The following is a 16,462-nucleotide window of genomic DNA, read 5'->3' as shown; positions in this document are numbered from 1 at the left end:
CTACAAATCGCCCCTTTTCAGAAACAGTTCTCATAAAACAGCTTCAAAACACATTCAGAATAATAAAGGTGGGGAGTTTTCTTGATAGTCATGTGTGTTCATTTCTTTCCCAGTCCTCCTCCTCAACCTCCTCATTATGGTTAGAATTACCGGTATGGTGGAGCAAAATTGTAGGTTTGATGTATTAATTTTTTTCTTAAGGAAGAAGGGGGATTTGTTGAATTATGTAAAATCTTTTTTTTTAATCTTTAATCTTACCTACAACCTGAATGATTTCTGCCAACAAAACGCCATCGGCAACATCCCGTTGGAGGTCTTTAATCAGGCGTGTGTGTCCGGACTTGGCTAGATAGTGGTTGGCCCAATCTGTATAAATCTATTAATTCAAAGAAAAATAGAAAGAGACTGAATGAGGAAAAGGCACTTAACATCTAACTCTGGGTTCCGATTTTACATGGATGAAAGACAAATGCCACACTGTGGTCCATAAGCTACCATTTAAATATTGGAGTGAAAACAGGGAAATTTTCAGGAAAATTAATATAAGAAGGTTGTCAAAAAGGTCTGGAAAACCAGACTGTACAAATGATTATTAAAATGGTTTAAGAGCAAAATGTAAGGTAATACTTCATAATGTACAGTATATGGTATATATTGCCTAATATTTTGGGAAAATATAGCATGTGAAACAGTATGCAATCAGTAGTATGATATCTTTAGGAACATATTTGAATATTTACAATTTTTAATCCAATTCTTTTTGGATTAAAACTATTAAAAATATGCTAATAATAATAGCAATAATGATAGTAATAATTAATATTTTATAATATATATTTATATATATATATTATTTTTTTTAACAAATGTACACAAATTATAAATGATTGAATATTATAATTGTTGTTTTTAAATGAATAAAAATTTAAAAAAATATTTAAATATACACAAATGGAAAAATGGCAGTCTGATTTTTATTCAAATTAATTTTTAATTAAATTAATTATTAAACTGAAAATCTGATTATTATAACTGCTGTTGTTATTTTAATAAATATTTTAAAAGTATATTTTACAAATATTTTTAAAATTATAAATAGAAAGTAATGGCAGTCTGATCAAACAATGAGACAGGACAAAGATGACAAAAATTATGGTTGCTATTGCTTTTGGATCATTCACTGTCAAAAATGGTAGATCAAGTTAAGCACAATGCATTTTGTGACATAATATCCCATGCAGTTAGTTCTGGTTGTAATAAAGAATGAATTGGGTCTTTTTATGCATACAGAACATACGTGTACTATGGTATTATGCCATTCCAAACATACACTCAAAAAAATGCTGGGTTAAATATAACCCGGCGTTGGGTTAAAAAGGGACAAACCCAGCTATTGGGTTGTTTTGTACCCAGCATTTTTTAGAGTGTACCTGATGACTTTTTCTCCATAACTGTCATGCAACCACACAAAGTGAGCATTGGGAGGCAGCACAGTCTCAACAGGACCCTAGTCTCTGACTAACACTAGAGGTCAGAAATAAAGGTTTGTGGGTGTTTTGTTGCTGGTCTAGTTATGTCTAAATGGGTCTAAATGCGACATACAGTACATATAAATAAGAACTGGTGTGACTGCACATGATGCATATCAGTCAAACATGGGCCATTTAAAACTGGAGCCACTGCTGATTTTAATACAGAGTTGGATATTTTTCAACCACTTTAACCACTACACTCTAAAAAATGCTGGGTTAAAAAGGGACAAACCCAGCTATTGGGTTGTTTTGAACCCAGCATTTTTTAGAGTGTACCTGATGACTTTTTCTCCATAACTGTCATGCAACCACACAAAGTGAGCATTGGGAGGCAGCACAGTCTCAACAGGACCCTAGTCTCTGACTAACACTAGAGGTCAGAAATAAAGGTTTGAGGGTGTTTTGTTGCTGGTCTAGTTATGTCTAAATGGGTCTAAATGCGACATACAGTACATATAAATAAGAACTGGTGTGACTGCACATGATGCATATCAGTCAAACATGGGCCATTTAAAACTGGAGCCACTGCTGATTTTAATACAGAGAGTTCTGTTTGGGGTCTAAAAGACCTCACAGTCATTTTTATAACTTGAAAAGCATATTGATCAAGTATCAGGTTGATACTTTATCTATCATAATACTAAAGTATCAGGTTAATACTTAATCTGTTCTTATAAGAACTGTTCAGAAACTAACAAACAAATCAATCATAGCAAATAAATAAATAAATAACCACCTGGTAGTGTTTTGTGTCAACAGTTACATATTTTAGTATTATTTATAAACTATTATAGTATTTATTCATATTTTGACATAACATTTATTTTTAGTAATTAATTTTTTATATATTTGTTTGTAATTTTGTTATGTGCTTCCATTCCAAACATACACTCAAAAAAATGCTGGGTTAAATATAACCCGGCGTTGGGTTAAAAAGGGACAAACCCAGCTATTGGGTTGTTTTGAACCCAGCATTTTTTAGAGTGTACCTGATGACTTTTTCTCCATAACTGTCATGCAACCACACAAAGTGAGCATTGGGAGGCAGCACAGTCTCAACAGGACCCTAGTCTCTGACTAACACTAGAGGTCAGAAATAAAGGTTTGTGGGTGTTTTGTTGCTGGTCTAGTTATGTCTAAATGGGTCTAAATGCGACATACAGTACATATAAATAAGAACTGGTGTGACTGCACATGATGCATATCAGTCAAACATGGGCCATTTAAAACTGGAGCCACTGCTGATTTTAATACAGAGACTCCTTGTGAGATCTGCAGGGGGTTGTTTGCATTTGTGACCACAGAGCCTGGAGAATCACTCCACCCATTCGCTGTGAACAAAACCTCTAGGCTGCGGTGGACAACATGTGGGAATAATAATCTCGAATAATAAAAACATAGGGGAAGAGCTATGCGTAGCCAGGTTTAATGTTAACATGAACAAGCATTACGTGGTTAATGTAACAACATTAGAACAAATATAGCACATTTAACACACCTGACCACATTAGTGTTTATATCCATCATGTTCTGTTTGGGGTCTAAAAGACCTCACAGTCATTTTTATAACTTGAAAAGCATATTGATCAAGTATCAGGTTGATACTTTATCTATCATAATACTAAAGTATCAGGTTAATACTTAATCTGCTCTTATAAGAACTGTTCAGAAACTAACAAACAAATCAATCATAGCAAATAAATAAATAAATAACCACCTGGTAGTGTTTTGTGTCAAGTTACATATTTTAGTATTATTTATAAACTATTATAGTATTTATTCATATTTTGACATAACATTTATTTTTAGTAATTAATTTTTTATATATTTGTTTGTAATTTTGTTATGTGCTTTTGTCATTTTTATTATTTTTAAATGATTCTATATAACTTCATTTCTATTTTAACTCACTTATTTTTTAAATTACATTTTTAATTAATTAATTTTTTAAAAAGTTTTTTAAAAAGTTTTTCATCTAATGTTTACATTTTATTTTAGCTTCATTTCAAGTACTGAAACCAGTTTTTAATAGTTGTAGTTAAAAACAAGATACTTCCCCCAAAAAAGTACTATGGTATTACCATGGTTTTGTTACACATTTACATTTGGCATTCCGTTGAAGTATCACAGACTTGGAGTACCATGTAAATACAAAATTTCAGTATGATTACAGTAATTATATAGTACTTAAATCAAAGTACTATGGTAAATTCACACCAAATCAGTAAACCAAACTATGGTACCACCAAAGCACTTTTTGTAAAACAGAGCAACCCTGCCACACTCCATTTAAGTTTCAAGATCAGTTCAATAAAAACAAGAATTCAATTTGTGTAGGCGTTGGGTTAAAAAGGGACAAACCCAGCTATTGGGTTGTTTTGAACCCAGCATTTTTTAGAGTGTACCTGATGACTTTTTCTCCATAACTGTCATGCAACCACACAAAGTGAGCATTGGGAGGCAGCACAGTCTCAACAGGACCCTAGTCTCTGACTAACACTAGAGGTCAGAAATAAAGGTTTGTGGGTGTTTTGTTGCTGGTCTAGTTATGTCTAAATGGGTCTAAATGCGACATACAGTACATATAAATAAGAACTGGTGTGACTGCACATGATGCATATCAGTCAAACATGGGCCATTTAAAACTGGAGCCACTGCTGATTTTAATACAGAGTCTCCTTGTGAGATCTGCAGGGGGTTGTTTGCATTTGTGACCACAGAGCCTGGAGAATCACTCCACCCATTCGCTGTGAACAAAACCTCTAGGCTGCGGTGGACAACATGTGGGAATAATAATCTCGAATAATAAAAACATAGGGGAAGAGCTATGCGTAGCCAGGTTTAATGTTAACATGAACAAGCATTACGTGGTTAATGTAACAACATTAGAACAAATATAGCACATTTAACACACCTGACCACATTAGTGTTTATATCCATCATGTTCTGTTTGGGGTCTAAAAGACCTCACAGTCATTTTTATAACTTGAAAAGCATATTGATCAAGTATCAGGTTGATACTTTATCTATCATAATACTAAAGTATCAGGTTAATACTTAATCTGTTCTTATAAGAACTGTTCAGAAACTAACAAACAAATCAATCATAGCAAATAAATAAATAAATAACCACCTGGTAGTGTTTTGTGTCAAGTTACATATTTTAGTATTATTTATAAACTATTATAGTATTTATTCATATTTTGACATAACATTTATTTTTAGTAATTAATTTTTTATATATTTGTTTGTAATTTTGTTATGTGCTTTTGTCATTTTTATTATTTTTAAATGATTCTATATAACTTCATTTCTATTTTAACTCACTTATTTTTTAAATTACATTTTTAATTAATTAATTTTTTAAAAAGTTTTTAAAAAAGTTTTTCATCTAATGTTTACATTTTATTTTAGCTTCATTTCAAGTACTGAAACCAGTTTTTAATAGTTATAGTTAAAAGTATCAGTACTGATAAAAACAAGATACTTCCCCCAAAAAAGTACTATGGTATTACCATGGTTTTGTTACACATTTACATTTGGCATTCCGTTGAAGTATCACAGACTTGGAGTACCATGTAAATACAAAATTTCAGTATGATTACAGTAATTATATAGTACTTAAATCAAAGTACTATGGTAAATTCACACCAAATCAGTAAACCAAACTATGGTACCACCAAAGCACTTTTTGTAAAACAGAGCAAACCTGCCACACTCCATTTAAGTTTCAAGATCAGTTCAATAAAAACAAGAATTCAATTTGTGTAGGACAATTTTGAGAGCAAAAACTGGTCCCTAAACTTATGTAATAGACTTTCCATTCTTTGTCTTTTTTGGTTATTTCCATAATTTCCAAAAACAAAAAGCAGATATTTAACAACTAGTAACTGCAATCGTCACGTTGTTTTACAAGGCAGTCAACCGTGTCTGAAACAGCAACCTAATCCTTACACCAGCACTGTCCCAAAACACATTCAGTACCATTTTCTTTAAAGTGAAGCATTTTCCAGCTTCCTGGCCAGAACAAAGAGAGACAGAGGTGCAGTGTAAGGGCATAGTAGTATATTAGTAGCAGTGTTTGATGAAGGGTGCCCACTCTATTGGCCTCTGGGATTGGTGTGTGTGGCATCCATATGGCCAAATGCCCACCTGCAGCGCGGCTCACCGCTACTAATGGAGCACTGTAGTAAAACCTCCTGGTGCAGATGTTGTTATTTAAACTGCCAAAAAGTAAGATGAAGCAGTTTAGTTCTTGGATAAAATGCACATAAATATCAATTGTCACTCTATATCTCCCAATAATGTTTTAGATGGTTTTTAAATGCTTAGCTTTATGCATTGTTTTATGAATGGAGACGTTATTAGAATTATACTAAAAGGCCTTTTACTTGCTAAAAAAAGTATAAATTGTCATTACGACGACAGAAAGAATGTAGCAGATTGTGTACAACAAGCTTTCCAGCAAAGTTTTGATCATGTTGATGATTTAGAAATTACATGATTATATGATACAGTAGGATATATAAGGATTAAACTTCAGTGCACTCAAACGAAACCATATTGAGCACATGCCGTATGAAATATATTTATGGTGCTTTTTATGTCTGTTTTGGAGTTTGACAGTCTGTGGTTTGTTTCTTTTCCCAACATGCAGGACAGAAATGGCAATAAACCAATTTTGAGTCTTACCATTTGAGAGCGACTCTCTGGGAATCCGTTGATATCGGTAATCTTCTCATTTGCTGAATGGAAAGATGAAAAAAAATGAATGGCACTGAATTAAAGTAACACCATTTTATTACTGTTTGTTGGTTTTATGAAAACATCATCGACTGGCTTTTGTATGTACAACAGGAATCCTGTTTCCAGGAACAGCAAATGTTTATTTTATTTCGGCTTAATAAAATGTTCACAGCCCAGTTTGTAGCCTCATAAACCATCTACAAATCGCCCCTTTTCAGAAACAGTTCTCATAAAACAGCTTCAAAACACATTCAGAATAATAAAGGTGGGGAGTTTTCTTGATAGTCATGTGTGTTCATTTCTTTCCCAGTCCTCCTCCTCAACCTCCTCATTATGGTTAGAATTACCGGTATGGTGGAGCAAAATTGTAGGTTTGATGTATTAATTTTTTTCTTAAGGAAGAAGGGGGATTTGTTGAATTATGTAAAATCTTTTTTTTTAATCTTTAATCTTACCTACAACCTGAATGATTTCTGCCAACAAAACGCCATCGGCAACATCCCGTTGGAGGTCTTTAATCAGGCGTGTGTGTCCGGACTTGGCTAGATAGTGGTTGGCCCAATCTGTATAAATCTATTAATTCAAAGAAAAATAGAAAGAGACTGAATGAGGAAAAGGCACTTAACATCTAACTCTGGGTTCCGATTTTACATGGATGAAAGACAAATGCCACACTGTGGTCCATAAGCTACCATTTAAATATTGGAGTGAAAACAGGGAAATTTTCAGGAAAATTAATATAAGAAGGTTGTCAAAAAGGTCTGGAAAACCAGACTGTACAAATGATTATTAAAATGGTTTAAGAGCAAAATGTAAGGTAATACTTCATAATGTACAGTATATGGTATATATTGCCTAATATTTTGGGAAAATATAGCATGTGAAACAGTATGCAATCAGTAGTATGATATCTTTAGGAACATATTTGAATATTTACAATTTTTAATCCAATTCTTTTTGGATTAAAACTATTAAAAATATGCTAATAATAATAGCAATAATGATAGTAATAATTAATATTTTATAATATATATTTATATATATATATTATTTTTTTTAACAAATGTACACAAATTATAAATGATTGAATATTATAATTGTTGTTTTTAAATGAATAAAAATTTAAAAAAATATTTAAATATACACAAATGGAAAAATGGCAGTCTGATTTTTATTCAAATTAATTTTTTATTAAATTAATTATTAAACTGAAAATCTGATTATTATAACTGCTGTTGTTATTTTAATAAATATTTTAAAAGTATATTTTACAAATATTTTTAAAATTATAAATAGAAAGTAATGGCAGTCTGATCAAACAATGAGACAGGACAAAGATGACAAAAATTATGGTTGCTATTGCTTTTGGATCATTCACTGTCAAAAATGGTAGATCAAGTTAAGCACAATGCATTTTGTGACATAATATCCCATGCAGTTAGTTCTGGTTGTAATAAAGAATGAATTGGGTCTTTTTATGCATACAGAACATACGTGTACTATGGTATTATGCCATTCCAAACATACACTCAAAAAAATGCTGGGTTAAATATAACCCGGCGTTGGGTTAAAAAGGGACAAACCCAGCTATTGGGTTGTTTTGAACCCAGCATTTTTTAGAGTGTACCTGATGACTTTTTCTCCATAACTGTCATGCAACCACACAAAGTGAGCATTGGGAGGCAGCACAGTCTCAACAGGACCCTAGTCTCTGACTAACACTAGAGGTCAGAAATAAAGGTTTGTGGGTGTTTTGTTGCTGGTCTAGTTATGTCTAAATGGGTCTAAATGCGACATACAGTACATATAAATAAGAACTGGTGTGACTGCACATGATGCATATCAGTCAAACATGGGCCATTTAAAACTGGAGCCACTGCTGATTTTAATACAGAGTCTCCTTGTGAGATCTGCAGGGGGTTGTTTGCATTTGTGACCACAGAGCCTGGAGAATCACTCCACCCATTCGCTGTGAACAAAACCTCTAGGCTGCGGTGGACAACATGTGGGAATAATAATCTCGAATAATAAAAACATAGGGGAAGAGCTATGCGTAGCCAGGTTTAATGTTAACATGAACAAGCATTACGTGGTTAATGTAACAACATTAGAACAAATATAGCACATTTAACACACCTGACCACATTAGTGTTTATATACATCATGTTCTGTTTGGGGTCTAAAAGACCTCACAGTCATTTTTATAACTTGAAAAGCATATTGATCAAGTATCAGGTTGATACTTTATCTATCATAATACTAAAGTATCAGGTTAATACTTAATCTGTTCTTATAAGAACTGTTCAGAAACTAACAAACAAATCAATCATAGCAAATAAATAAATAAATAACCACCTGGTAGTGTTTTGTGTCAAGTTACATATTTTAGTATTATTTATAAACTATTATAGTATTTATTCATATTTTGACATAACATTTATTTTTAGTAATTAATTTTTTATATATTTGTTTGTAATTTTGTTATGTGCTTTTGTCATTTTTATTATTTTTAAATGATTCTATATAACTTCATTTCTATTTTAACTCACTTATTTTTTAAATTACATTTTTAATTAATTAATTTTTTAAAAAGTTTTTAAAAAAGTTTTTCATCTAATGTTTACATTTTATTTTAGCTTCATTTCAAGTACTGAAACCAGTTTTTAATAGTTATAGTTAAAAGTATCAGTACTGATAAAAACAAGATACTTCCCCCAAAAAAGTACTATGGTATTACCATGGTTTTGTTACACATTTACATTTGGCATTCCGTTGAAGTATCACAGACTTGGAGTACCATGTAAATACAAAATTTCAGTATGATTACAGTAATTATATAGTACTTAAATCAAAGTACTATGGTAAATTCACACCAAATCAGTAAACCAAACTATGGTACCACCAAAGCACTTTTTGTAAAACAGAGCAAACCTGCCACACTCCATTTAAGTTTCAAGATCAGTTCAATAAAAACAAGAATTCAATTTGTGTAGGACAATTTTGAGAGCAAAAACTGGTCCCTAAACTTATGTAATAGACTTTCCATTCTTTGTCTTTTTTGGTTATTTCCATAATTTCCAAAAACAAAAAGCAGATATTTAACAACTAGTAACTGCAATCGTCACGTTGTTTTACAAGGCAGTCAACCGTGTCTGAAACAGCAACCTAATCCTTACACCAGCACTGTCCCAAAACACATTCAGTACCATTTTCTTTAAAGTGAAGCATTTTCCAGCTTCCTGGCCAGAACAAAGAGAGACAGAGGTGCAGTGTAAGGGCATAGTAGTATATTAGTAGCAGTGTTTGATGAAGGGTGCCCACTCTATTGGCCTCTGGGATTGGTGTGTGTGGCATCCATATGGCCAAATGCCCACCTGCAGCGCGGCTCACCGCTACTAATGGAGCACTGTAGTAAAACCTCCATGACCGTGTCTATGTGTGCATGTGCGCTGTAATTACAGGCCAACCGGCTGAGCTTTTCCATGCCACATGAAGAACTTGGCTCTTCGCTGCCTTCAAGGCTCCACTGAACGTATGAAGCTATATAAACACATGTGTACACAGACATGAACTTGCACACTGCTGCCGCGGACCAAAGGAAGAACATTGCATTTTTACTGACGATTTGCTCTGACCAGGTCAGCAGGATCTATTCTTATAAAGCATAATATTTTGAACATGTAAATATATAAACACATGAGCTTTCAGCGGGGAGCTTTACAAACAGTAGTCACAATGGTGGTAATGTGGCCAAAGCGAAACGGTTTCTAAAACATGAATACAACTGACACACATATTGTGGCATAGTGGTATTCATACAGTTGTTGCAGGTCAAGTCATGGTGGAATATGGGTACGATGCATAAACAAGCTTTAGTCAGCAAAGTTTGAATTACAACATGACAAACTACAAAAATATTCAGTCGTTTTTTTCTGTTACATTGCGAGATATAAATTCACAATTACGAGAAACAAAAAAGTAATTGTGAGATATCAAGTCATACTGTGAGACAAAGTCACAGCTTTGACAAAAAGTCTTTACTAAGAGAAATAAGCCATGTTGTGATCTTTATTGCTGCAATTGTGAGATATAAAGTTGCAATTTTGAGAAAAAAGCCACTGTTTTGAGATACAGTCAATTATGAGAAACAAAGTCATAATTGTGAAATATAAAGTCGCAAGTATGAGAAACAAAGTTGCAACTGGGACATAAAATGTCAGGATTATGATCATTTTAAGAGAAAGTCGCAATTACATAAAACAAAATCAAATAGCATGATAAAGTCACAAGTATCAGAAACAAAGTTGCACTTGTAAGATATTGTCACATTGCAAAATATAAAGTAGCAATTATGAGAAACAAAGTCACATTGCAAGATATAAAGGGGCTTTGTTTCTCATTCTAGGTACATTTCCGAGATATGAAGTTACAATTACGAGAAACAAAGTCACGTTGCAAGATATAAAGTTGCAAGTATAAGAAACAAAGTCACATTGCCTGGCTTCACAGACAGGGTTTAGACTAATCCAGGATTAGGCCATAGTTCAATTAGGACATTTAAGTAATTTTTATAAACATGCCTTAGAAAAAAACATTACTGGTGTGCCTCTTAAGACAAAACAACGGCACTGACATATTTTAAGATCAATCAGTGCACGTTTCTTTCAGTTGAAACAACCCAGACTTACATTTTAGTCTGGGACTAGGTTTAAGCCTGGTCTGTGGAACCGGGGGATAAAGTTGCAAGTACAAGGAAAAGTCGAAATTGTGAGATATAAAGTCGCAGTTATGAGAAACAAAGGCGTAATTGTGAGTCACATTGCGAGATATAAAGCTGCAATCATGAGAAACAAGGTTGCAATTCTGAGATATAAAGTCATTCTGACATAAAAAAAAAATGCAATTATGAGGAAAAAAACTGTAGTAGATATTATTTTTGATGTGGTCAATCTATGGTACCATGAAGAGAAAAATAAGCAAAAATGAGCAATCTTAATTCATTACTATTTTTTATTATTATTAGTATAAACTAAGAATTCAACTGTTTGTGTGGAATTAAACTATCAAAGGAAGATCATCTAATAGAACAAGAATCAATGCAACCACAAAGCCACATACAAATTAAGCATCAGCGTTCCAACCTGAGGGTCTTTAGATGTTTCTTTGGTGGTCTGGTACTTTTTCTGTAAAGTCGCACTGCCTTGACTTTGCTGCCTGTAGATGGGAGACTTCAGTGGGATGAGGGTGGGCTGCACAGGCTTCAGAGGTCCATTCTGGTGGGTCGCTACCCTGGCTGGAATGGGTAGAGCAGTGCCATGCACAGGTTTGGGCAATCCCGACTTCATCTTGGAGGCAACTAGAATAGCAGGCATCTTCTTATCCTTTTACATCCAACTACGCAGACGCTGGCACTAAGTTGTCTGGTTGCAACCAAAGGCTTGGAGCAACCGCACACGCTGACTTAACAGCTGGAGCAATGCGGTGGGAAGTGTGTCCACAAACTCACATTCATACAGCACTGGGAAGCTCGACGGCACACAGAGGTCTTGCTAAACCTTCTAATAATATGATTTTCCCATGACAATCGGCCAAATCCTTCCCCGTCATCAGCATCTTCTGTGTTTTTCTTGTCCAATGAAGCTCTTACTCCATGTACAACTTGAGATCTGGACTCCGCCCGCCACCTGCTCCTAGTTCCACAGCAGCGAGGAGTCACCCAATATAGCCCAGCACAGCCGCTGCTGAGAAGCGAACATACTCTGGCAGGCAGAAATCACAGATAAGTGGGAAGGTAGGATGCAATTTGTTGTCAGAGCAATGGAAACCTACAGTTTGTATATGGAAGTGTATAACCAGCCTCCAGATGCAGTGGCAGCAAGGCATGACTCTCAAGCTTGAGAAGGATTAACAAGCCATTAGCAAGACAGCAGATGTGTCAACGTTAACACCACTGGGTGACAGCCTAATCAGACATAATATCACCCTTCTTGCCAATGCACTAGAGTAATGGACAATTAGCAAGCAAAGAAGAAAAGTCTTGCATTAGTTCACAGGTAAAATGTTTTTATGTCACAGACCCCAAAATGTAATGATTAAAAATGTAATGGCAGCTCTGTATTTTAATTAAATATAAAAATAAAATAATTATGATTAGTGTCATAATTTTCAAAGCAGAATACAATTCAGTTGAATGGAGAAAAATATATATAATTATATATATGTAAAAAGTTATATTTTTATAATTATATATTTATAAATATTTTTTTTTCCAAATCTTTAAATAAAAATTTTAAAAAGTTTTTAAATATAAATAACTACAATAACTAATTACAAAATACACACACACACACACATATATATATATATACACACACACAAAAAAAATTATATATAATTTTTAGTATAATAATTAGAAGTATTTGAATATATATTACATTTTTTAATAATAAATCACAAATATATCATTAAAATATGTTATTGTATATATTAAAATAAGATTAAATATATATATAGTAAAATTTACTACAATAACTAATTACAAAATACACACACAAATAAAAAAAATATTTTTATTATAATAATTAGAAGTATTTGAATATATTAAAATATTTTTTAAATGTATGTTTTATAATAAATCACAAATATATAATTAAAATATGTAATTGTATATATTAAAATTATATATATATATATATATATATATACATATTTATATATAGTAAAATGTATAAAGTAATTATTACAATAATAATAAGAATTATTTTGGTTTATATACTGCATATAATTTTATCCTGAACATTTTGTGACCCCAGTTTTAAATCCCCTCTCATTCTAATTTTGGTCTAAGGAAAGCCAAATTGTTGCTATTTAACAATCTGGCTGTACAATCATAACTAACTACAAATAGAATTAATTGAAGCAAAATGTTAAGATGAATTGTTTGTTCTTGTTGTCATCTCAACAAAGCAATTCACCCACTGCCAAAAAACATCTATTAAGCATTATTAAAATCAGTAAAAGACCAAAACTGCCTCAAAGTCATATTTTACTTGCAGCTAAACTGATGTATGCAGTTTTACTATTATTGAAATGTTAAATCTCACTCGCCCTGTTTTTCAGAAGTCGCTGAATTCCCATGCCCGGACGCGTTTCTAACAGCATGCTGAGAGAGGGAGAGTTTGGTTATTCACGCAGCCCGAGCCGAGGCTTTGGGAGGATGAAATTCTGTTGGAGCAGCAGTTTTGAGTATCTGCAGACTGAACCCAATAATCCCTGCTGGGATGAGTGAAACTCACTGCCTCTCTGCAGCCTGGCACTGATGCACTGTTTCCTCTGAGAACCAATCCATTGACTCCAAAACTATGTTGAATGTGCAAAAAATGGAGATGATGGCAGTCCAGCACGGACCTGATATATTAACTACTGCCGATCAGATACCTCTTACCCAATGTTTTCTTATAAACAGAGGAATAAAAAAATGGGTGATATCTCAAGTCCACCTCAACAGGTGCAAAAGAGCCAAAGTTTGTGATTTCTGCGCCACTAATGTCACCAAACACTGCCATTGTCTTTAATTGGTTGAACAGATAGTGTTGGCGTGCTGGACTCTTTCAGATCATTAAAAACAGTACTGGGAATCAAGCAGAGGATGTTGTAATAAACCCCCCACAGGAATGGTGGGTGGTAGGTGCAGGTTGCTAGGTTGAGGTTTCAGTAAACACACATGTGCAACCACAACACACAGCATGGGATCAATTTTACCGGCCCATGTTGTTAAACTGGATTTAATCATTGAAACCACAAGAATACTCCTTGAAGGCATACTGCTTTTGGACGCCAACATCCACAGCAGAAGATATCCAAAAGTACACGCCCAATCTGTTTCACTATACATTTCACTTTTAAAGATGGTCCTTAATGCTCTTTAGATATGGAAAATGACCAGTTTTTTCATTTATATAATAATTATAGATCTGGGCCAGTAACTGAAAGGTTGCAAGTTCAAATCCCCATTTGAAACTTTACTTGTAGAATGAATGAATGAATGAATGAGAATGTAAACTGAATTGACCAAACAAATTAAATTAAAATAAATTTCCATTACTTCAAGAGATAGGTATCTGCCCGAACAGTACTTTTACGTGAGGGCGAAAGATCCCAGTGCAAATTTCACTCATTTTCATATTGGAAACATGAATTCGCTATGCTGACCAACAGAAAACTGATTTGGTTTGAAAGTGACTTCTGTGTGAGCTGTGCTTTATTTATCACTCCGCTATTGACAAAATAAGATGGGACCTTTTATGTCCCCAAAATTTGGCTGAAATTTCACAAATGTGACTGCATCTTTAGAAAAAATTTGCAAAATGAAGTTTTGAAACAAAGCATTCTGGACGGCTACGATAGATTAAAAAATGGCCTCTGTAAGCAGCTCTCTAGGTTGTGGAACAGCAAATTATATTTTCTCTCTAAGACCAGAGAAAGTCAGTGCACACCACAGGGGTCATCTGAAGCAAACTCTCCAGTTCATTAACAACTCTTTCACCAAACAGAGCCCAAGAGGATCAGCTTATTCCATATGGCCACTTGTTGTGAGTGGACATCTGCCCACTTTACTCTCAATATGTTGCTGCAGACAGAGAGTACCAGCTTACTTAAGTCACAGTTACCTTAAATTAGAAAGACAGGCCAACAACATGCTGGTCTTGTGATGGACAATGAACCTGCTGCACCTATTGTGTTTAGTAATACTATGTCACCAGCATTGCCATGTCCACTAATAAACAATTTTGGGCTTTTAACTTTAAAGAAGTCAGTTATCACCATGCTAGCAGCTTGAACCAGAGGGCATCAATGGAGCATATCAGAAAAAAGTGTGTGCAGGATGTGAAACAGACACTCCACTTCAGCAAAGCTCTGCAGTCACAGGAGATCGACACCTCGGACTATCAGCTGACTGACACAATCATGTTCAAATCTAAAATCAAGCACTTTGAGGTATGTTCATGCACACACACTCTCATTCCTGATAGCTATACAGATTAAAAAAAAATACGGCCAAATGTCAGCTGCACATGGACAGTGGCAAGCTTCTGCTGAACAGGATGCAGACCCACAGATAGCAGTTCCCTATCAGCACAACGCCTGACTGAAGCCAAAAGAAAAGCTCTGTACTGCTTTTTTAAACCTACTAAGAGATGTGAGATCTGGAAAAAAACACTGCAATGAAAATTATAAGAATTGGCAGGTTTTTTTATATTTACACATTTTGCCATGCTTACCAATTTGTAGGGGACCAAAGAGTAATAATAATTTAGCAAATGCATAAAATTGTTATGAACTCACATAACAATTATGCACCATAATAATATGTTATTTTAGAAATTCATAAAATTAACATACAATACCGTTCAAAAGTTTGGGTAACAACTTTAAAAAATTTTTTTAAAGAAATTAATACTGTACCTTTATTCAGCAAGGGCACATTAAATTGATCAAAAGTGACAGTAAAGACATTTACATTGTTATATTTCAAATAAACACAGTTGTTTTGAATTTTCTATTCATAAGAGTTAGGGTAAGAGTAAGAGTTTGATTTTTTACATCAAATCTTTCAGAACTTTTCTCATCTTGAAAATGTAGTCAAAAGATTTTTAAATACATTTTATAAAAATCTGATGAATAAGCAAATAAGTAATCAAATACATTTTAAATTAATGAAATCAATTACATTGATTCATATACAAAAATACAATAATAAATAATAATAACATTTATTAACATACATTTTGATTGTAAATAATTAATAAAAATAGAACAATTAAAACAGTTAGTAGCAAATACATAATATTAGAGTGCAACTGCATATCCTAATTCAATTTAAACCAGAAGTACTCGTCTATACACTTACACTGCACCATTTAAAAAAAGATTGGGAGACAGTGCTCAACTGAAATCAGTCTTGACTCTTTTACGCTTTACAGCACCTCTACACATGCTGAACGGCCTTCTTTCCTAGACTAGGAGGTCAAAGCCATAGCCAGGGCTGCTTGTACAGAGAGAACATAGAGAGGAGGTATAAATAGAAAAAGATAGAGAAGAGAATCACAGTGGCGCGTGAGACACAGTTGGCCTGGAGGAAGCAAACGTGTGAAACGGGAACACACACGGAACAATGCCGCCAC

At 33.7% G+C, this 16,462-nt stretch overlaps 1 protein-coding gene across 1 annotated transcript in view; it reads right to left on the bottom strand.

Annotated features, from left to right (window-relative positions):
* Positions 1-11,665, bottom strand: part of LOC107589197 (neuron navigator 2-like) — a 90,173-nt gene extending 78,508 nt beyond the window's left edge. Inside the window, exons 1-3 of the mRNA XM_016277561.1 lie at positions 11,420-11,665; positions 6,734-6,851; positions 6,225-6,277 (exon numbers count right to left, since the gene is read on the bottom strand). Of these exons, the coding sequence (XP_016133047.1) occupies positions 6,225-6,277; positions 6,734-6,851; positions 11,420-11,650 (402 nt within the window). The 5' untranslated portion in view covers positions 11,651-11,665. The remainder of the gene's footprint in view (positions 1-6,224; positions 6,278-6,733; positions 6,852-11,419) is intronic.
* Between the last annotated feature and the right edge of the window lie 4,797 nt (positions 11,666-16,462).

Source organism: Sinocyclocheilus grahami, unplaced genomic scaffold, assembly GCF_001515645.1.
Source record: "Sinocyclocheilus grahami isolate Dianchi unplaced genomic scaffold, SAMN03320097.WGS_v1.1 scaffold113.1, whole genome shotgun sequence".
Classification (NCBI taxonomy): Eukaryota; Metazoa; Chordata; class Actinopteri; order Cypriniformes; family Cyprinidae; genus Sinocyclocheilus; species Sinocyclocheilus grahami.
This window is presented reverse-complemented; position numbering and strand designations above follow the sequence as displayed.